The 22,647-nt window shown below is 42.1% G+C and overlaps 1 protein-coding gene across 1 annotated transcript in view; it reads right to left on the minus strand.

Moving 5' to 3' along the window:
- Positions 1-2,677: 2,677 nt before the first annotated feature.
- The window catches only part of LOC147629064 (putative ubiquitin-conjugating enzyme E2 16), a 36,257-nt gene continuing 16,287 nt past the window's right edge, over positions 2,678-22,647 (minus strand). Inside the window, exons 5-6 of the mRNA XM_086812304.1 lie at positions 3,232-3,320; positions 2,678-3,035 (exon numbers count right to left, since the gene is read on the minus strand). Coding sequence (XP_086668430.1) covers positions 2,940-3,035; positions 3,232-3,320 — 185 coding nt within the window. The 3' untranslated portion in view covers positions 2,678-2,939. The remainder of the gene's footprint in view (positions 3,036-3,231; positions 3,321-22,647) is intronic.

Consider the following 22,647-nt stretch of genomic DNA (forward strand, 5'->3'; position numbering starts at 1 on the left):
GGGGCATGTTAACCACTTTGATTATCATAGCCTCACATATCCTACTTTTCTAAGGCACTTTACCATCTTACTTTTTGGTAGTAGGAGGTTAACTTTTGTAAGACTGTTGGATCATACAAAGTAGCCTTACAACTTTTGTAAGACTTTGTTGGATCATACAAAATAGCCTTACTGGGAAAGGCTATGACTTCATGCATATACTTGCTTATGCTAGAAACAGAGTGTAACTATTTTTAATCAATTGCCAATCAAGTGTGAACACTAACCTCTTTGTATATAAGAAATTTTTAATATTAAACAATTCACCTTGCAATAGAATACTTGTGAGCTGTCCTCCCTCTCCTCTCAGTTCTCTTCTCTTCTCTCTACTCTCTTGTTTATGTTATGTTGGATCTGTGCATTGCTTTGATGGATGTGTGCTTGGGTAGGATGGTAATAGGTTCTCTCTCTCATGAACTTTCCCTCTCTTACCACATCTTGTGAGTGAGATCCAAGTGTAGGAATCCTTCTTGCTCGCCTCTTCAGAGCAAGATCTTCCTCCACACCCTATACCTATGGAGCTCTTTGGGGTGACAACAAAGTGAAGATCCAAATGTGAAGGGGCAATCACAACCACATCAGGAAGTTACATTTGTGTCTCTTTAGCAAAGTTCCCAAGGATGTACATGTTTCAGTAAAGGTTAGACACTTGATGTGAACTTCTTCTCACATGAGGCATGCACAACTTGTTAAAAACGTTAGTCTCCATCACTATTTTTAGAACGTGCTTTCCACTTCCAAAGTAAAAAACATATTGTAAATTAAATTTTAATAATTGTAGCTAGCCCAAATGTTTTTTTGAATCTTTTATGATTTCTCTTGCACACAATAACAACTTGAGGACCACCAAAAAAAAAACTTTAATAATGACTAAGCACCCTCACTCTCTAGGACAAGTATTTACAAACAACTCGAAACATGTAAGTGCACATGCTTGGATACCAGTTACAAAGAAAAATGCAAAGCAAATTCAACTTAGTCATTTAATGGGTAATATCATTTTAAACTGAGATCTAGTGTATTGAAAAGTGCCTATATGCCTAGCACATTCAATAATCATCCTTTTCTAGGACTTCAAGCAATCAAACTTTTTCAAAATAGCATGCCGTTACAATCTGAACATTGATTTCTAAAAGCCTTCAAATGCCTTCATCAAAACGTCATGAACCAACAAGAGAAGAAAGCCTTTAGTCCAACATATAATGATCGTTATTCATTATTCCTTCAAGTTGATGTGATTGTCTATATAGTCATATATCTTGATTTGTCACTTTTCCTAAAAGGTTTTTCTTCTCATTATCACACATACATTACATGGGTGTTCCTTGAGATTGGATATTGTTGCATGGTTCCTTTTTTGAGACATCTAGACATAACTCAACACATTTCCACTACATCCGTCAAAGAATTTATCACTGTGGATGTTTGATCTAGCTTGGTATGGATAATAACTCTTTGAACAATAGTTAGCTGCTACTTAATATCTAGCTTGATGTGGATAACTTTACGAATAGTAGTACGCTAGATTGCCATTTAGTGGTATTCTTTGGTACCTTTATTGTGCTACTTTAGTAGAACTCTTTGCTACACTAGGCACTAATACTAATGCTTTCATGTTATTTTGATGCAACATAAGTTAGCTAACTTTGTTGGTTTGCTATTGCCAATGGAAAACTATTCATGTGGAGAAGGTGGGTTCGCCACTAATCATTGTCATTGACAGATGAATTAGATGTGTTCTTCTTTGACCTTGTACCTTTCTTTTGAGCACCTCAATGGCTCTATAGAAAAGAATGGAAAAGTAAATTATGGAGTTGTAAGAACTTTAATTTTTACTTTTTTGACTAATGATTGCACCATAAAAAGAATATTAAGGGTGGATGGACATGGTAAAGGCTAAAAAGTGAATCAAGTACCCCCAAATATTGGAAGAGGTAACTTTCACTTGTACTCGCGTGTTAAATCCTAGTGGTGCTTTCGGGTGGTGCTTTGCAATGGGTTGTTGGAGGCGATATCTAACGTGATTAAAATGATTAAAATGGCAAGACGCAAAAACGAGTCCAACAAAAGAAAGAATCTTTTTGTGGTTCAATAGTTATAGGGCACTCCAAAAGTACTAACATATTTAATTAAACCTTCCTACTGTTAAAGAAGACACTGTATACTAAATTGAACCTTTGTCATGTTGGACATTTTGATGCAATCCATAGCAAAAAAATTCCTCCACCCATGCATGTATAGTGTTCCTTGTACTCGTGTGCATGCCATGTAGAACAATATGAGAGCAATAACGTGCACCAAAAAAGCCCATAAACTCTAGCTCGAGAGCTTAATTATAATCACAGCCCCGGCCCCCCCCCCCCCCCCCCCCCATCAAGCCAGATAGAGGCATGTATTTCATCCAGAAAATAAGGCAAAAAATTATGCCATGGGCACAAGGATCCATCATTCCCACTCACCACCCAAGAGCCTCAAAGTGCTTTTCTACTCCAAACATGTTCCCATAATAAGGTAAACTAATATTTGATATTTGATGAATTCAAATTTGAATAAAATAACTTCCTCCTCCTGCATAAAAATATATTAAAATGTATCGTTTGTCAAACACTGATATAACCACAGAATAAAAACAAATAACTGCACAACTGCTTCCAATATTTCAATTCTCTTTAAGGTAGGCATATGTCTTCTCCCACCATCCTGAAGTCCCGTAGTCTTAGGACTGTTCTTCGGGTCAATAGTTTAAAGGCTGCTTCCTTATTAGGATTAAAAACACAAGAATAAAATCCAAAAGTACAGACAAGGCCAAGAATCCACAGATTTCTGCTCTTTGATTCTACATAACTAGTCCACATTGAAAAAAGTTTTTCAGGCCTTGATTTTAGTGACTACTTCACAATTCACACTTTATCATCATGGAACCACCATCGAGTTTCCTTTGGCGACTTCCCATTTCTACAATTACGCACATAACGATCATTGTCCACTGGCCTCGCCTGAATTCAGATAAAAATTACCATGTGAAGCATCAATTCTAGTGCGGGTTTTTTCGTGCGCGCACACAGTCATCATACAATTCATTATTCATTCATATCCTGATAGTTATAGGTATTTACAGAAAATATAAAATAAGGCAGGTTGACAATATTTGTGCAGTGAAGAGGTATTCTACCACCTAATTGCAGAAAATACCTTCTCAGTAGAACTTGAGAGCATAGAGAGTATGCTAATGCAAATCGAGCTGACAGTCATGGCAGGTGACCAAGAATCATACAAAATATCTGTCAAATCCAACGAGAAGATGTAAGGGTACGAACTAGATTATTTTGGCCAGCTGCTTATGACTCCTAAATCTGCACAAAGCATCCCTTTTATCACATTACTCACACCTGTGCCCATGAATGTCAAAACACAGAAGCTGACCAATACAACTAGCTCTCACGGTTAATATTCTGCATATACATACAACCTATGGCCTTTGCCGGCCCTACAACCCCGTTCACACCAACTAGGAAATACCCAACACAACCCACGATCTGCACATCAGCAGATGGGGGCTGATGATCATATAAATAGGCACCTCCCCTCCTCTTTTCAATCATCAACCAATTTGCCTTTTTTTCAAAAATGGAGCAGTTCAGCAAGAGATCACGAGCGCAATTGCAGCCTAGCCAGTAGCCTTGCAGAACCAAATCTAGATTTGATTTCTGCCTTGGTAGGAGTGCAGAGTATCTGCCTAGTATGGTTGATGCAAATCGAGAAATAAAAGAATACCCAAAGGGTAGAGACAAATGTGGTGCACGATTTTATTACCCACAGTTCCATTTTGGAGAGAATTGTGCTGGTAACATGGGCATTCATCAAGACACACAACAGATGGTGCGGCTTGTCAAATGTAAACCAAGCTTCTAGATCTTCTTTCAATCATTCTATTCAAAATGCGGGCGCAGGGCTGCTGAGCCCATCTGTGGGCAACGTTTTAAGTAGCCAGGCCGACTGGAAGTGGGCCTAGGGGTGGCCAGCAGGGGCGGACAGGCCAGGATCAGTTTGCCAGCCACGTGTGAAAACACTGGGCAATCTGGTCGTGGATAAGATGGACAACAGATGGTGCTGCTTGTTAAATGTAAACCAAGCTTCTAGATCTTCTTTCAATCATTCTATTCAAAATGCGGACGCAGGGGTGCTGAGCACTTCTGTGGGCAACGTTTTAAGTAGCCAGGCCGACTGGAAGTGGGCCTAGGGGTGGCCAGCAGGGGCGGACAGGCCAGGATCAGTTTGGCGGCCACATGTGAAAACACTGGGCAATCTGGTCGTGGATAAGATGGACAGCTAGCCAGCCTCCCTACAAGCCGGCCACCCCTGAGCATTCAGTTCAGCATCTCGAAGAATCTGGAACTCTACCATTTGATGCGCAAGACAACAAGAGTTTGGAGTTAATCTGCAGCCAGCATTTTTGTAAAGCCCAGTTGGAGATTAAAACAAGATTAGTACTTAATTAACAATATGGGATTAGGGATTAATCACAAGATGATTAAACAAGGGCATGAGATTAGATGGACAGATGAGGCATGCTTTGCATTATAATAATGGCCCCTTTTATAGGAGAGACCTCCTTATACAAAGTGTGTGCATATGCTCCCACCACACACGCCACATGTCAAGGCATGATGCCAAGTGTCCCTAAGAGGTGTCACCTTTACACATCATTGCTTACATAAGATCCTTCTAAGGGGTTGTTCATGTCAAGAGCTTACCTTAGCCTTCCTGAATCATGTGTTGTTGGGCCTTGCCTTAGAGCCGCAATTGCAAATTCCCGATATGGGTGCGCTAGCTCATCCATCGCGTCCTCGCTCCATTGTCACACCGGAATGCTCCTTTGCCGATGGGGTGAAGGAAGAGCTCCCTATGCCTAGATGGAGGCAAAAAGAGATAGCCTTCGCAATGGTTCGCTCTCACAAAAGGTGGGTATGGAAGAAGCTAATGGAACAGGAAAACCTACAATCAAACCTATTCACACAAGCATCCATCTAACATGCAAGAATCAAATAGAGCACATGCAAGCAAGAGTAGAGAAGAGAAGTATTCTATTGCAAGGGAGTGAAGATGTATTGCTTAGTGTCCAAAATGACTTATATACAACCAACTAGTTTTCACACAAGGCCCACCAAACTTAAGAATAGTCCAGTCTCCATTACTAGTCTTAAGCAAGTATATACACGAAGTCCTTAAGACTTTCCCTATTTGACAATAAGCTCAAGGTAAGGCCGCTTTGTATGTTCCAGCGTCGTCTTACGAAAGATAAGTGCCCGTTCAAGCAGTAGTGGACAAAGTGCCTTACAGTAGGTTGGGAGGGTGAAACCATGTCAACCTACAAAGTGGTTAATAGGGGTTGTTCCTAAAAAGATTGCGGGAGGAGAGAGAGATATACCTAGAGGACTCCAAAAACATGCCCAAATTCACCTTATAAGAAAGTGCAATTTATAACCTCATGGTAGTCATCCACAAGACAATATTCCATCAACTCCATCCTTGAATGATTTGGAAGCACTATCTTATGGGTGTTGAGTTTGTTATCAAGACGGATCATCAAAGTCTTAGGTAATTCATGTCTATGGAGTGCCATGCTCCACCATACATGGGACATAGAGGCATCTTGACTACAACTCAAGCTTTGGAGAGCTATTTTTATTGGCCTAGCATGAGAAAGGGCATCGAGCAATATGTTCGAGAATGTTTGGTTTATCAGAAGGTCAAGTTTGATCGACAAAAACCCGCAGGATTATTGCAACCCTTACCGATTCCCAAAGTTCCATGGGAAAGTCGAGACTTGGGAATGATGGTATATGGACTATTATTGATAGATTCTATAAGCAAGCCCACTTCATTCCAATGACGAAGACTATTCGCACAGAGAATATGGTAAGATTGTTTATTCAGCAGATTTTCAAGCACCATGGATTGCCTAAGTCCATTGTGGGGGATAGAGATCCTCGAACTATTAGTTTCTTTTGGAGAGCTCTTTTCGACAACATGGAGACAAACCTGAATTTCTCTTCGGCTTATCATCCTCAAACTGATGGACAAAGTGAGACTACAAACCTCACTATCTTGGATATGCTAAACCGTTCTGCCTTATGGTTGACCCTGCTCAAGCACGCTAAAGTGTTATGCTCTCGCAGCGAAGAACCAATGGGAGAAGTATTAGCCTTTGGTTAAGTATGCTTACAACAACACCGTTCATTCCTCGACAGGCAAAGCTCCCTTTGAGATTATATATGGCAAACCATTGTTGTTGCCAGTGCTAAGAACCAAGGAAGAGATCTTCCATGTGGATGAGTTTGTTCAAGACTTGGATACAGCTTTTGCACAAGTTCGAAGGGCTATTGAGACATCTCAAGCCAAGCAAAAGAAACCTGCAGATAAGCATAGAAGAAAAGGTCACATTTGAAGAAGGAACTTGGGTCTTGTTGAGATTTGATAAAGCAAGACTCGGAAAGTCTAAAGCCAAGGAGCACAAGGACCCAAAGCTTGCTCCTATATATTATGGACCTTTTCTGATTACAGAGAAGATCAACGATGTATGCTATCGGTTGGACCTTCCAGATCATTGGAGGATACATAATGCCTTCCATGTCAACTTATTGAAACTATATACGAGACTACCCCCAAAGGAGCCTGTATTGGAGGATCCACCAGAGGTGGAAGAACAAGAAGAGATTTTGCAACTAGAACAGATTGTATTTCATTCTGTGAGAAAAAAAGGAAAGACAGTGGTCAAAAAGTTCCTCTTGTATTATTCGCTTTTGAATGCGAAATGGATGCCAGAGGAGTGCTTCAAGGACTATCCAGAGATACTTCGAGCTTATGAGGAAGCAGTTAGTAGAGATATATTTGAAGTATAGGCATAGACGTCTTGCAAACAAGACAAATTCAAGAGGGAGAGATTGTATCTCTAGTCCTCTTCATTGTATATATATATTCTGGAATGTAATTGATCATTATTCTACTTATGTAATGGTTAACTAGACATGCTCTAGTTTGGGTGGCAATGATGCCAGATAACCCAAGGAGCAAGATTTGTATTTGGGTGGCAACGATGATAAACAGTCCGGTGGTCACTGCGACCATATAGCCCAGATGACTGTATTGGATGTCATAGTCTGGCGGTCCATGCGACCAGATGGTCCAAATGACTATTGATGAACTTTCGAGCGGTGCTTGTGACCAGATAGCCCTGATGATTGGTTGAGCAGTTTCCTTCGAGAGCCAGATAGCTCAGCACCGGTTTTCGATGAGACCAGACAGGACAATCTATGAACAGGAAGATCTTTACATGTGCATTGCATACTGATGTAGGTTTGAATTTCTTTGACTTTGTGTGCTGTTTTTGACATGTGGACAATGCTTGGATTTATGGCATGTGATAGTCCACTAGGCTCCAGGCTACCTTGCCAATACCTGGAATACCCAATAGACGCGAAGGATGCATACTTGTTTGTTAACTAGCTTCTGTCTAGTTTTTGTAGAAGGTAAGTATGGATCTATTTTATCTAACACATATAACATGCTCCGTAACAATCCCCCGCAACCCCTTGGCTATCAAAAGACACTTCATCATGAAGTTACACGGTGAGTAGTTGGGACTGTCAAGACAATCTTCAGTTGTCATGAATCCACTAAACCCAAAAAGGTCAAAACCTGGTGCTCTTTGTGACATCTCCACAATACGAGATTTTCCAAAGCAATATGAGGTGCAATGAACAAGAAAGCCCCCTTGGATGTGAACTTTTGTGCACTCAAAGTTTACAGGAAACACACAAGAAAACAAGAGTGTGCGCACACAACACCGGGATATGACAAGATAAAGATGCAATCGCCAAAGTTTACCAAAAACAAGATGTATACTTGAGTGAGCAGAACATAGTTCCGAGATATGTGCATAGGAACTGGAGTGCCTGTGGATGTATAATCCTCACAAGATAAAAGAGAAATATCTTGGACAAACCCCAAACAAAAATCTCAAAGTACCTCTTGCAGAAAAAAACCTTTGACGTGAATGCCCTGACCTCCAATGCTGCAACAGAAGCCCTAAATTGTTTACCTCTGGACAAGATGCCGAACTAAATGCCAATGTGAAATGCCCTTCTGTAACAGTCCTAGATTGCGAAGGAAAACCCTAACAGGATGGACCAAGGGTACGCCCTGCTATTGATGGCATTGCATGGCTGAACCGCCCTGGTGGCCGTGATTGAGCGGGCCCCGGCAGAGATGCTCAATGGGCAAGTGGAGGTGGTTCTCTCCATTGTATCGGCATCGGCAAGACGGGCAGAGCCGCCCTGAGGCTGGGTGTTGGTGGCACTACGTCCACTGTAACTCAGAGTGGGCAAGGGTTTCACAAAACACATGACCATTAATGCAATTAAACACTTCAATTGGCCACAATCTTAAATATATCCCACTTAATTCCGCAAAACTGCTTCCACATATACCATAAATCCAAAACACCAGTGAAATACAAACTCAGGTAGCTATAAAACCGGTGTAGAACAATCTAAGCAGCTTTAGGCAGCATCCCAGGCACTATGAACAAGTGGAGCAGCAGCACCACGGGCAACCAAAACAAGTCGGGGCAGCACTAATAAAACTGGTATAGCAAGTATAGAATCTTGAATAGCAAGTACATGTGCTTGTAAAACAAGTACAATTGCTCGTACAACTACAATGGCTCATACAGCAAGTATAGTGGCTGGTACAACAGGTACAATGGCGGTAGAGCGAGTACAATGGTTGGTGCAATAAGTACAATGGCAAGTACACCTTTTGTAGAGGAACTTATAGCGTATAGAGACTCCATAGAGTATTGTAGATAAGAATGTGAGCAACCAACATGATAGAGGCTAGTTTGCAATGTTCAAATGAAGAGAGAGGCTCCAATTTATAGACTTGGGGCTCTCATGAGCTAGAATGGCAAGTAAAATGACAAGTGGAGAGCTGAGGTGACAAGTGTGAGGCCACTTGTCTCATTTTGATCCACCCTCCTACCACATGTCCCAATTTAAGCGATGGTCCCCCTAAAAACTTCATCTCTAAAAATATCTCAACTCATAGACCTTCTATCAAACATGCTTCAGCAAGTCCCACCATTTTCTTAGCTCATGGACATAATGACACGAACGGAATTTCCCTTTGGGTTATCCAAAAGTAGTAGCCTTGCTAGACTTTAGGAGTGTGTTCCTTTGCGTTCCACCTTCTTAGAAATGTTTGTCAGCACCATGTACAACCATGTTCCAAAGCTGCATGTCTCCCAAATCCTCCGGAACTCGCCATATATGCTTTCCACTTGACACTTGAGCTCCAATGCCCATTTCTGTGTCCAAGAAACCATCTCGGGCACCCAGAAGAAAGTTCGGGCACTTCATCTTTTGTACTGGATAATCCCCCATTCTCAAAGCTTGTATAATAATGCATATTTGGGCGTCCCGCAATCCACCAAACCCCTTTTCACATTGAAAATGTCCAAACTGGTGAAAAAACCCCAGCTTCTTAAAAGTTGTCCGCAACTTTCAACTTTAGACTTTAATCCATATATCCAAGATAGATCAAGTGGGTGAGACGAGCCAGTCTCATAAATCAAATAGAACTGAAAGAATCCATGTTCCACATAAATGGGCGAGACTAAATCAGTCCCCATAATACCAACACGAAATCATGTCCCATATAAAGGGGTGAGACATTTCAATCCTATAAGACCACATGTCATAACCATGGTCTAAATAAATGGGTGAGACAAATCAGCCCCATAAGTCGAGATATCATAATCATGTCCCAAATAAATGGGCGAGACTAATGAATCTCCCTGCCAACAAGGTGTTAGTCCACATGACCCTTGGTGTAGAGATAAATCCCTTACCAACCAAGTGTCATGTCCACTCTACCACTTGCACTCCGTGTTGGTACTCTTACCACACACCTTGGAGGAGAGGTGGGCTCGAGTCCACTCTACCACACTTGCACTCCATGTTGATGCTCTGACCACACCTTGGAGGAGAGGTGGGCTCAAGTGTGTGACATAAGACAAGAATCACTCACTATAATTGCCCCAAAAAGAGTTGAGCACAATCTTGACACACACACAAACTATTAATACTATTAAACAAGATAAAATGGACAAAACCAAATAAGATAGCAATGCTGAAATTTAAATGACACTACAATAGGGCCGATCCCCCTTGTAATATGATTGTATTATCAAGGATTCCTCAAGATACAAGATTCATGGGCATCACATGCCAGATTTCCAATGACATCCATACAAAGAAAACATTTTGCAAACATGATTTGTCAAACTCGAGGTTGATTTCACAACTTTTGTCGCAAAGAATCTCACTCCCCTCACTCCCCAATCCCCAATTTCTTGCCATAAGCAGCTATGCTCCACTAGCATCCGTACTCAAGCATGTATGTTCTTGACCTTAACGGTCAAGCACGCGGATATAGAGTACACCTTGAAGGAGAGGTGGACTCAAGTGTGTAACATAAAATAAGAATTGCTCACAGGCATACATATCTTGGTGCTCCATAAACATTTTTGCTACACATAGTTTATAGACATTTCAGCCACCAATTCATACTACCCTCTTAAGTTGCCATATTCCCTTCCATCTGCTCTCTATTGTTTCACCCACACATGATAGAACCAATCTTCAAGAGAGCACGTAGAACAAAAGAACACTACACAGGGTATGTGAACCATGAGTTCCATAAGTCCAATGCATCCTAAATAAAGGGATGCCAAAAAGAATAATCCATCCCAATAAAAGGAAGCTATATACATAATCCATAAACCTAAGGATGGATCCAAATCCCTAGAAAAGAAGTCTAAGAATCCATTGACATGTATACCATAACTCTTACCACATGCTCTGTGCTGACCACACACCTTGGAGTAGAGGTGGACCTTATCCGTAAAAGCATCATATCCATGAGATATCCAAATATTTCTTCTCTATAAACGTGGACAAATTCGTCCATAGAAATTTACTTGCGGAGCCACCATAGTATGCACCTTAATAAGATCGTTCTCACATAAGAATGAGAGAAAGCCTTATGCTCTGATACCAATGTAACTCGCCCGGGAAGCACGGGAGTGGGCGTGCATCACTTGACCATGAGCATAATTAAACATTTCAGCATTTAATCATAGCCATTAAGCAAAGCACAAAGCTGAAAATAGAAGTTGAACATATAACACCGCATAGAGGCCGGAATGGGCCGACCACCTCCTTGGAGTATTTCATTATCCAAGGTAGAAATATAACATGTACAAGCTTTGAGGGCCTTACTCTCCCCATGGGAGATGCCGGATTATCCATATACAACCATAAACCTGTCCTTCATCCAATATGGGTCCTTCCACAGGCACACAAACATGTATAACAGCGCACATGGCTCTTCCATACGCGCATAAACTTGTATGGCAGTCCATATGGCTCTTCCATGAGCACATAAAACTGTAAACCAGCCCATGTGGCTCATTCATGAGCTCATAAACTTGTATAACAACCTGTATCTCGCATCCATGAGCACCAAAACCTTTAAAACAGCCAGTATGTCGCATCCATGAGTGCCAAAACCTGTAAAACAGTCTATATATTGCATAAAACCAAAAATTTCACCAAGATTAGGACTGTTTTGCTGAAATTCAGCAATCCGGGGTGTGCAGGATGGTGTAGAGTAGTGAAAATCATCTTCCCCAAGCTGGATATGGCTATTGCGGGCTTAGAAATGAAGAGAAATGGAGACAAATCAAAGTTTTCAGTCTCTAAAAACCTACTTGAAAAGCTCAAACTCGCCCAAGAGTCTAGAGATAACTCTCTCATGTTCCAATAAGCAAGAAAATGCTACAATGCCATGTGTAGAGCTGAATTGACAAGTGTGAGGACACTTGCCTCACTTTTATCCTCTTATCTGCCACATGTCCCAAATCTGAAGGCCAAAAATTCCACAATCTTCAGCTCTAAAAATATTCCAGATGCTAGCTTATTTCAGAATGGCGCTTTGACAATACTCGATCTTAGTCGAATTCCAGAGGTAATGACGCGAACGGAAATTCCATCGGAGATTACCAAAAATAGCAACTTTTCCTAAAATTTAGGAGATGATCTCTTTGTGTTCCACCACATGAGAAATACACGTAAGCACCATGTAGAAACATGTTTCATTGCTCGATCTCCCCCAAATCCTCAAGAGTTCGCCATACATACTTTCCACTTGACACTTGAGCTCCAAAACCCATTTCTGTGTCCAAGAAACCATATCGAGTGCATGGACCATGCTACGAACACTTGGTCCTCTGTATTGGATAATCCCCCATTCCCAAAGCTTGTACATTCTTGATCTTTTGGACATCCAAATCCCATCCACACACATGAATTCTGGAGATGCCCAAAATGGTGTCACCAACTCCAAGGAGCAATCCCTCGTTTCCCAATCCTCAGTGTCACATCAAACGCATGCTACTCTCCACTGACTTCTATGCTTGCACATGTGAATACCAGGCCAAGAAACAAAAGAACGATCGACTGTGCACGCGGCTGTACAATGTCCATTGGATGTAAGCGCAAACATTAAGTCCCCAGCATAATAGATTCCAGTCTATTGACACTTTGCGTAGACATTAGTTCTCGTGTCAACAAGGTGTCAGTCCACATAACCCTTGGCGTAGACAAGTTTAAGCTTCTTACCACTTTAGTGTTGCTATAATGTTTATGTCTGAAGCTAAAATTCTATATGAAAATTATTAAAAATCTTTTAAAAAAACAACGTTTCTTATTTTGGCCTGAATTTTAGAAACGTTTCATACGTTTATGGCTGCTACGATAGGCATGCAATGTTTAACTACACTAATAGCCAGTGTTGTATTTATTTATCACTCGAGGTCGGCGTAGCCCTTGTACGATTCCTGAGAAGATGCCTCCTTGATTCACGTGGACGAAATCTCCTTCAACTTTCACCCAGTTTGTGTTGTGTGATACAAGAGCCTTGGCCCCCTTTTTATACAAGATTGGGGAGTGAAAAGCATAGCTTTTCCCCCCTTAGATAAAAAACTACTACGAGTGCTTTTTTTTCCCCAAAAAAAAAAACTCTTCGAACAGTCTCTTTTTTTTATACAAAATAAAAAATAAAAAAAATAACATGGCGCTAACGTTTTCTTTTTCGAAAATCAACGCTTGCGCGTTTTGGACTGCCCGGCGCTTTTCTCCATCGCTTTTTTTCTTTGCGTTTTTCCTTGTGGCCGGCGCATTCCCTTCTTGGTGTCCGTCGCCTCTCTCTCTTGCGCTAAGTGCGCATGCCCATCTATGTGGGTGCCCGTGCCTTTGCAGCCAGCCGCCTATGTGGCAGCGCCCACAGCCAACCACCACGTCATCACCTTCAGCCCTGCCTGTGCATCCAACCGTACCTGCACACGCGCACCTATGCCTGACACGTTGGCGCCTGCACACGTGGCAGTGCCACGTGTCAACTGCCTGACCAGTTGTACCTGCAGGGCTCACCCACAAGTAGCCTTGAGAGAGAAGGAAACTGCTACACCTACAACAAGGTAAGAGAAAAACACATATACATGCACATGAACAAACAAATGCACACACATGTACACACACACACCAAACATGTATCTGCATCTACACACGTGCACAAACTTACACATGCATATACAGGATTAAACATGATCAGTGAATGCTAAACAGGTTTAAACATAATCACAATGCTTAAGAAAAAGAGGTAAAATACTCCGTCCGGTAGCATACCCCCCTCTTAAAACAAAGCAATCGTCCTCGATTGTTCATTCAAAGGATCTGCCAAACTGAAATAGAACCTAAGAGAGCAACGAGAAAGCTATGTCCTGCCAACTGAAACAGAACATCTGAATACATAAATCAAGAGCATCCACCTCGTGAATAGTCATGTCCCCCTGGATGCTTTACCTGCTCCGCTCATGGCCATCCCATAGGACCCACGATCAGTAGTACATCATGAACATGAGTAAACATTGCATATCAAATGAAAGTCTAGAATAGGCGTCCCCATTCTCTGAAAAAGATTCGTATATCCATGAATCAAACCATGTGACTAGTACACATATATCATAGAAATCCCATAGGCAGATATACTGTCAATTCAATATCTCAAGTGTGCTGCTAAAAACACCAAGCGACTTCCAGATCTCATCCAAGTGAACTCTGTGACAAAGGAGTGGCCCTCTTGAGTAACAGGTAGTACTCCAAAATCCACAGCTGAACCTGTTGAAGCACTTTCTAAGGTAGACTCCAAACCAAAAGCCTCGAGATAAAGTTGTAGTATCCTCGGTGAATCTGCCAAGTCACCCTCCTCCTCCTCCAGGTGAATAGTTTACAAACTTCACTAGATATCGACGTTAAACTTTTCCTATGACTTTTCTTTCTTTATGTGCCAAAATCTGTTCCGGTTGAAGAATCTCATCTAGTTCTTCGACTTCTGGTTGTGTCTCATCAACCTGATCTGTAGGCACCTCACCTCTAAAAGGTTTAAGAAGACTCACATTGAATGCATTATGAATCCTCCAATGATCTGGTAGCTGAAGACGATAAGAAACATCACTCATCTTCTCAATCAGCTGAAAAGGCCCATAGTACCGCATACTCAGTTTAGGATATAAGTGTTGTTTACCCTTCATTTTCCTGAGTCTAGCTTTCTCAAATCTCAAAAGCACCCAATCACCCAAATCAAAAACCAATGATCGACGGTGAAGGTTTGATGCTTTCCTCTGTTTCTCTTGAGTCCTTTGAAAAGCCAACTTGACCCTCTTGTAAGCCTTATCCATATTCTCCACAAAACGATTTGCCTCGAAGATCTTATCTTTTGTATGTAGGATCGGGGGTACTTTCTTCCCGCCTTCCACAATCTTGAAAGGTGCCTTACCTGTTGAAGTGTGAATGGTGTTGTTGTAAGAAAACTCCACCAAAGGAAGATACTTTTCCCACTGCTCCTTATGATCCGAAACATAACACTTTAGAAGATCCAATACAACTGAGTTGGCAATTTCCGATTGCCCATCTGTTTGTGGATGAAATGACGATGAGAATTTCAAAGTCTTCATGTTCTCGAACGATGCTCTCCAAAATAAACTCGTCATTCGAGGATCTCGGTCACTAATAATAGATGTGGGCATCCCATGGTACTTGAAAATATTTATCAAAAATATTCTCACCATTTGCTCTACATTAATCTTCTTCCTGACTGGAATGAAATGAGCCTGCTTGCTGAAACGATCCACGATAGTCCAGATGCCATCATTCCCACTCTTTGTCCTTGGAAGATCAAAGATAAAATCCATAGCAATACTCTCCCACGATCTATCTGGAATAGGCAAAGGATGAAGTAACCCAGGTGTCTTTTGACGGTTATACTTCACCTTCTGACAAATGATGCAACCACGAACAAAAGCATCAGCATCTCTGCGCATACTAGGCCAATAAAAGAATGCCTCCAAAGCTTTCACTGTAGCCTCAATACCATGATGGCTTGCATAAGGCAGAGCATAGCATTCTGTCAAAACCTTCTGCCTCAACTGAGATGTGACACACAATTTGTCATGCATCATCAAAAATCCTTCCTTGAGAGAAAAATGATCATCTCACTCTCCTTCAATCAAACGATCAAAAATCCACTCAAAATCTGTGTCATGAGCATACTGTTCTCGCATATCATCAAGTTCATGATAAAAGATAATAGAGACGGCGGCCACATGTGGTTTCCTGGACAAGGCATCCGCAACCACATTCTTTTTGCCATCCACATGAACAATCTGAAAGTGAAACATGGATAAAAAGTTTGCCCATCTCATATGCTTTTCTGAGAGCTTCGTTTGAGTAAGGAAGTATCGTAGAGTCTGATGATCACTCTGAACAATGAAATCAGCCCCAAGAAGGTAATGCTTCCAAGTAGAAAGAGCATGAATAACCGCACGAAGCTCCTTCTCATACACTTGTAGATTCCTTTCTACTGGTGACAAAGTTCTACTCTCATAAGCAATAACATGTGCATCCTGCATAAGAACAGCTCCAATGCTATTCACATGCATCACGCCGTACCACAAAAGGCTTATGTAGATCTGGTAGAATCAAAACTGGACCAATGGTTAGCTTTTTCTTAAGCTTGTTGAAAGCTTCCACTTCCTCCTCTATCCATCGAAATTTTACATCCTTTTTGGTCAGGTGATGTAAAGGTGAAGCAATTTCTGCAAAGAATCGGATAAACCTCTTGTAATATGAACAAAGTCCTAAGAAACTTCTCACATCATGTATAGTCTGCAAATCCGGCCAATTCTTTATCGCTTCAATTTTCGCTAGATCCATCCTGACGCCATCCTTAGACACTATGTGCCCAAGAAAGTGAATCTCCTGCATGAAAAATCCACTCTTCTTTCCGTTGACAGTCAATCTATGCTTTCTAAGTTCCTCAAACACTTTGGTAAAATGCTCCCAATGCTCCTTCTCTGAATGAGAAAACACAATCATATCATCAAAGAAGGTGCCCACAAAAGCACGGTGGGGTCGGAAATCCGATTCATCATCCTATTGAAAGTCGGTGGAGCATTCGTAAGACCAAAAGGCATGACCAAAAACTCATAAAGTCCAAAAGTTGTCCTGAAAGCTGTCTTGTGCACATCTTCTGGCCTGATACGAATTTGATGGTATCCACTCTTCAGATCAATGCGACTGAAGTAAGCTGCTCCCTGTAACTGATCCAAAATATCATCGATTCATGGTATAGGGAATCTGTTCTTGATGGTAATCTTATTCAGCGCCCTGTAATCAATGCACATCCGCCAAGAACCATCTTTCTTTTGTACCAAAAGCACTGGTGAACAATAGGATGAAGAGCTCGGCTGAATCAACCCTTTGTCCAACAGATCACACACTTGGCTCATAATCTCTTCTTGTTGGGCTGCACTCACCCTATAGGGTGGCTTATTCAGTGGTGAACTTCCAGGAATCAAATCAATCCCATGATCCTCAGGCCTAGGAGGCGGCAACTCCCCTGGCAAAGCCTCTGAAAAACAATCTTAGAAAATCCATTCTTTCCTTGTCCAACTCAGACAGGTTGGAATCTGTGGTATCTTGATTTTCTTTAACAAACACTACGTAAACAGAAAGATGTTTCTTTATTAAACGAGACATGGCCGAGGCCGATACAACAGGAATAGATTCTCCTTTAAACTTTACATCAAGAGTGTGTTCCTTATTCTTGTGAGAGAGAGAAATCTTCCTATTGAAAGTATCTACCACCGCTTTAACTTTATGGCACCAAGGCATACCCAACAAAACATCACAACCCTCCAATGGCATAATGTAGAAATCATCCTCTCTGTCCATGTAAGTCTGCACACTGAGACGCAGTTTCCCAATGATCAGTGTAACCTCAACCGAATGTCCGGGACAAGCCAAAGTAGCCTCATGCAACACACCCATCTCCTTTGGTTTGACGCCCAACTTTGCTGCAAGCTCGGGGGTGATGAAGTTTTCACGAGCCCCAAGATCGAAAAAGGTCAAGACCTCCTGATCTCGAAGTCTTTCCCATGCTCTGCACAACTCTGACGATGCATCTCCTTGCTTCAACCCTATCAAGTCAGGTACTAGTCCAGCAAAGGGTTCTTGTTTCTTTGCTTTAGGTTCTTCCTGTGAGTCATCTGCGTTTTTAAGTGCTCTCTTCGGACACCTATAGTACCGATGTCCCTCTTCTCCACAAGAGAAACATTTGTTGGCAGCTATAAGTTCTTTCTTTTCTTCATTTGTTCTTTGAGGTAAGGGCTGAAATTTCCTCTTCTTGGATTGCCCCTTCTCTCGTGGTTCAGTGTTGTTGTTATCCTTTGACTCCTTTGCCTCTTTAAATGCCTTCTTTGAGAAGAGGAGTCGATCCTTAAATCGTGACATCTGACCAGTAAGCATGGCATATCCAGTCTGAGCATTTTCTATCATCTGAGTCATATTGATGACCTTTGTTTTAATGCAATAGTCTCGAAGCTCCTTGGGTAACCCACAACAATACGTCTCTACCTGCTCAACCAGTGACACGAGCCTAAAGGATGTGACCGGTAGCAAAGCATCTCAAAATTTCTTGTTATATTCATCCAGGTTGCTACAATCTCTGGAATCTAATCGATGCCAAGCTGTCATAACATCCACCTCAAAAGTCAGTGTCAACCATAAAGAAGAGAAGATTTGCTTGAACTCCACCCAAGTGCTAGGTGCTATACCCTGATGAAGGAGTGTTGACCACCATTGAAGAGCATTTCCCTTTAGGAAAGAAGCTGCCTTCCGTACTTTTGATGCCTCTATGACATTACCATCAGAAAATGCCGCATCAAATTGTTGAATGAAGGTGAGTGCCTTCAAACGATCCTTTGCACCACTAAAAGTATCAAACTTTACTGCAACACCACCTTCTTTATAATCTTTTGGCTTCTCGCTCGGAACAAGATTATCATAAGGATGTGGTTTGAGAAAAGAATTGCTCACAGCATTAGATCCCATGCCCATCATACCACCTCCCATTCCAGGCATACCAAAAGCACTTCCGCCACCACCACCATAAGTTCCATACATACCTCCTGGCATACCTCCATACATACCTCCATGCATACCAGGCTTCATACCATAGCTCCCAATCATGCCCATGTTGGGTACACCCGTCATGGAATGAAAGACCGGAGCCTCCGCCAAAGTAACCAGGATGAGAAGTATTGAAAGGGTTTCCATGGGTTAGGCCTGTTTCCTCGATACCAAAGTCCTGTTTCCTCTCGAAAACCAATGTCCTGTTTTTATGACAGATATACCATCAAATCACGGTTGCCAAAACCTAGAGAGAGAAAGATAGAGGACGTGTCAAGCAATCCCTGGATACACATAAGTCCAAGATGAAGAGCAACAACACATCTCTTCCAAGGACATCATCCTGTGCATCTTAGCTCGATCCTCTGTATCCCAATCTCGTAAAACAAGGCCTGCAATCCATGATGAGAGAGAGAACAATATCCACACACCAGGGCCTGTAATCCACTCTGAGAGAGAGAGAGAGAGAGAGAGAGAGAGAAACTGATCTCTAGTCTCCACCCCTGCTTCCATCATCGGCCGTGCACTCCTCTACTCGCGAAGAGAAGATGAGAGAGAAAAACCCGTTCAGCTGTACGCTTCTGTATTCCCGCCAGTCGCCTTGTTATGCCTGCGCTGGCAACTTCCACACTCGCAGCTGCCAGCACCCGCACGTGGCACTGCTCATGCCGCAAAGAGCTCCCCACCTGGCGTCCGCCTGGCTGCCCGACTGGCTGCGACTGCCTGACGCCCACCTAGCTGCCCGTTGCTGCCCGCCTGGTCGCCGCTTGCTGGCTGTAGCCCATATGCACAGCCACCTGGCGCCCCTTTGCTGGCTGCAGGCCCTGCCTAGCTGTAGCCCGTACGCACAACCGCCAGGTCCAAGGTGAACCGCCCGTATATACCACGTGCCACCCGACGATGACCACACGGCGACCTGACGATGACCACACGACGACCTGCTCCAAGGTGATGTGCCCACATATACCACCACCTGGCACTCGTCGATGATCCACAATCTGCCACCCTTCGCCTTTTTATAAAGATGCGATTCGCTTTCTCCAAAAAAACAAAAGTAGATATCAAAAATGCATGCCCATAAAAATAATAATATTTTAAGTCATCTAAGGTTTTAAAACCTTATAAACTCAAAACTCCCTTTTGTCCCCTTTCACACTTGGGCTGGCCACACATATGGGTTTCCTTTTCATATCCAAACTGATGCCTGTTCACACTGTCCATCCCGTGCCCGTGCTCGTACCCACCCACTCACTGTCCAGAGAAAAACACAAGGTCGTAACAAGCTCTCATGAGCTACAATGGCAAGTGAAGAGTTGAGGTGACAAGTGTGAGGCAATCTCACTTTGATCCACAGTCCTACCACATGTCCTGATTTAAGAGATGATATCCCCGAAAACGTCATCTCTAAAAATATCTCAACTCCTAGACCTTCTGTCAAAGGTGCTTGAGCAAGTCCCACCATTTTCTTAGCTTATGGATGTAATGACATGAACAGAATTTCCATTGAGGGTTATCCAAAAATAATAACCTTGCTAGATTTTAGAAGTGTGTTCCTTTATATTCCATCTTATTAGATATATATGAGAGCACCATGTAGAACCGTGTTCAGAGTTAGATCTCTCTCAAATCCTCAGGAGCTCGCCATATATGCTTTCCACTTGACACTTGAGCTTCAATGCCCATTTTTGCGTCCAAGTAACCATCTTGGGCGCCTACACCTAGCTTCAAGCTCTTGATCTTTTATGCTAGATAATCCCCCATTCTCAAAGCTTGTACAGTAATGCATGTTTGGGTGTCACGGAATCCACCAGACCCTTTTCACACTAGAAATGTCCACATTGGTGACATCCACTAGCTCCGCCGCCAATGGTAGCGCAAACAAGCAGTGATGGGCGTTGGGGCAGTGAAGCGCGGTGGCGGAAACTCACGGATGGAGATGGTATCTGGCAGCGGTGCAGCATGTGCAGCCGGGAGAAAAATGCCAGGTGCACAAAGAGGTGGCGAGATAGTTGGGCAGAAAAGGGGAGAGCTGGCAAGATAGCTCTAATACCACTGTAAGACCTAGTTGGAGATTAAAACAAAATTAGCACTTGATTAACAAGATGGGATTAGGGATTAATCACAAGATGATTAAACAAGGACATGAGATTAGATGGAAAGATTTATACAGGCTTGGAGAAAAGAGCCTGTAAATCTACAATAAGAGTTCGGTGTTTTTCTTACTTCTCGTGATGTGCTCAAAGAAGTTTTTTGTAGACTTCGCTAGAAAAGACATTTTCTTTTTCTTGAAACAACAGCCTTGCACTTGCCTAGAAGGGCATTTCAGTCTTATCCAGCCCTTTCCCTTAAAAAAGGACTAGCATGGGTGATGGGATGAATGGTGCTAAGAAAGAATTTTCATCTAGTTAGGTTTTCCTTTAGTATAATGTACTCAATCTAGTTCGTAGGAAGTCTATTCAAGGAGGAAGCTTCCTCCTCTAGCCCAAATGGGCATGGAAAATTTCCAGCTTTGAGTTATCATTTATCAAGGCAATTAATATAGCCTTCCACGACTGGGAGAGGATACTTTGGTTGGTCACAATGTGGTGTGCGCCCTATTTCAAAATTTTCATGCAACCCTCACTTTCTTTGTGCTGGAGAAAATGGGATCTATCAAGTCTAATTAGCTGAATATTACCAAGCTCTAATTGCTCCTTGACTGGAGAATCTAACATGGGACCAATTAAGTTTTTTGTAAGCTAGATTTTTAGTTTCAAAAGAGACCAAAAACATATTCGCCAGAGTGCGCTCTCATAAGCGTGGTACTTTGAAGCACAAAATTGGGCAGAGAGAGGCAAAGAAGAGAGAGGAACAATAGAAGACTTATATTCTCAACCTAATCAACCATAGTTCCTGAACTGAAAAAAGCTTACAATACTTCAGAGAAGGAAGTCTTGGGATGGTTAGCTGTTATTGGGCGACTTCTAAGACTCTAAAGTTTGGTCCTCTCCCTTGGATGGCTGCTCAAGAGATTATTATTAGATGTATAGAGAGGGTTCATAGATCTCCAAAAAGTAGGCCAACTTGTGTTAATTTGCAAAGTTGTACTTATTTGTGGTTTGCTTTAATTGCATTCAATTTTTTGTTAGTTGGGTAGCTGGCCTGCTGTTTCCTATCCGGGTTCCTTTGCCGTAGTGTCATAGACCCTTTTGTTGGCTAGTTAATCTCTAAACCCTTATCCGAACCAGTAACATAGCATGATACATCTCTGAACAATGCAGACTGAAGCTTGCTTGGATCTGGTTCTGGTTCTCTCTCATAAGTTCATTACAGTTCTTGCCAAAATTTGGCTATCCGCAAGTTCTAGATGGATTGTGTCAGGTGCATCACCCACGTAGACATGCTTCCGCTTTGTGGCCACCTTCTAGGCAAAGTACGAGGATCAATAGGAGCTCGGAGGTGCCTATGATGTGAACCAATAGTTGGAACACAAGTTGGGCACAATATGAACACAATAAATGACATTTGTGATGACTTTTCGGTGTCATAGAAGGCCTAGCCAACCAACACTTGGCATCCTGTCTTGACATGTGGCATGTGTGGTGGCAGCATATGCACACCTTGTATAAGGGGGTCTCTCCTATAAAAAGGACCATTATGATAATGCAGAACAAGTTTTTACTGATATATATCCCAGGTCATCTAAGGGGAAATTTCTTTTTGAGCAGGACTGCTGTCCCACTACTATTTTTCTAAACAACTTTTTTATAGTAATCTTAGATTTACTTTCTTGGTCCTTGCCCATTGGGTTGTATGCTGCCATAACCTTCAAGCCTAAATTATTTTCATGAACTTAAGGCATGAGCTCCACCTTGCCTTGTCATCACAAATACAATTCTCTCCATCAAGATTTGAAGAGGAACCAGATAAGAACAGGTGTGGTTGATTCTCTTTCCTACTATGCTGGAAACATCCTAGA

This window comes from Cibotium barometz, chromosome 18 (genome assembly GCF_041138505.1).
Source record: "Cibotium barometz isolate CiBa-2024 chromosome 18, ASM4113850v1, whole genome shotgun sequence".
NCBI lineage: Eukaryota > Viridiplantae > Streptophyta > Polypodiopsida > Cyatheales > Cibotiaceae > Cibotium > Cibotium barometz.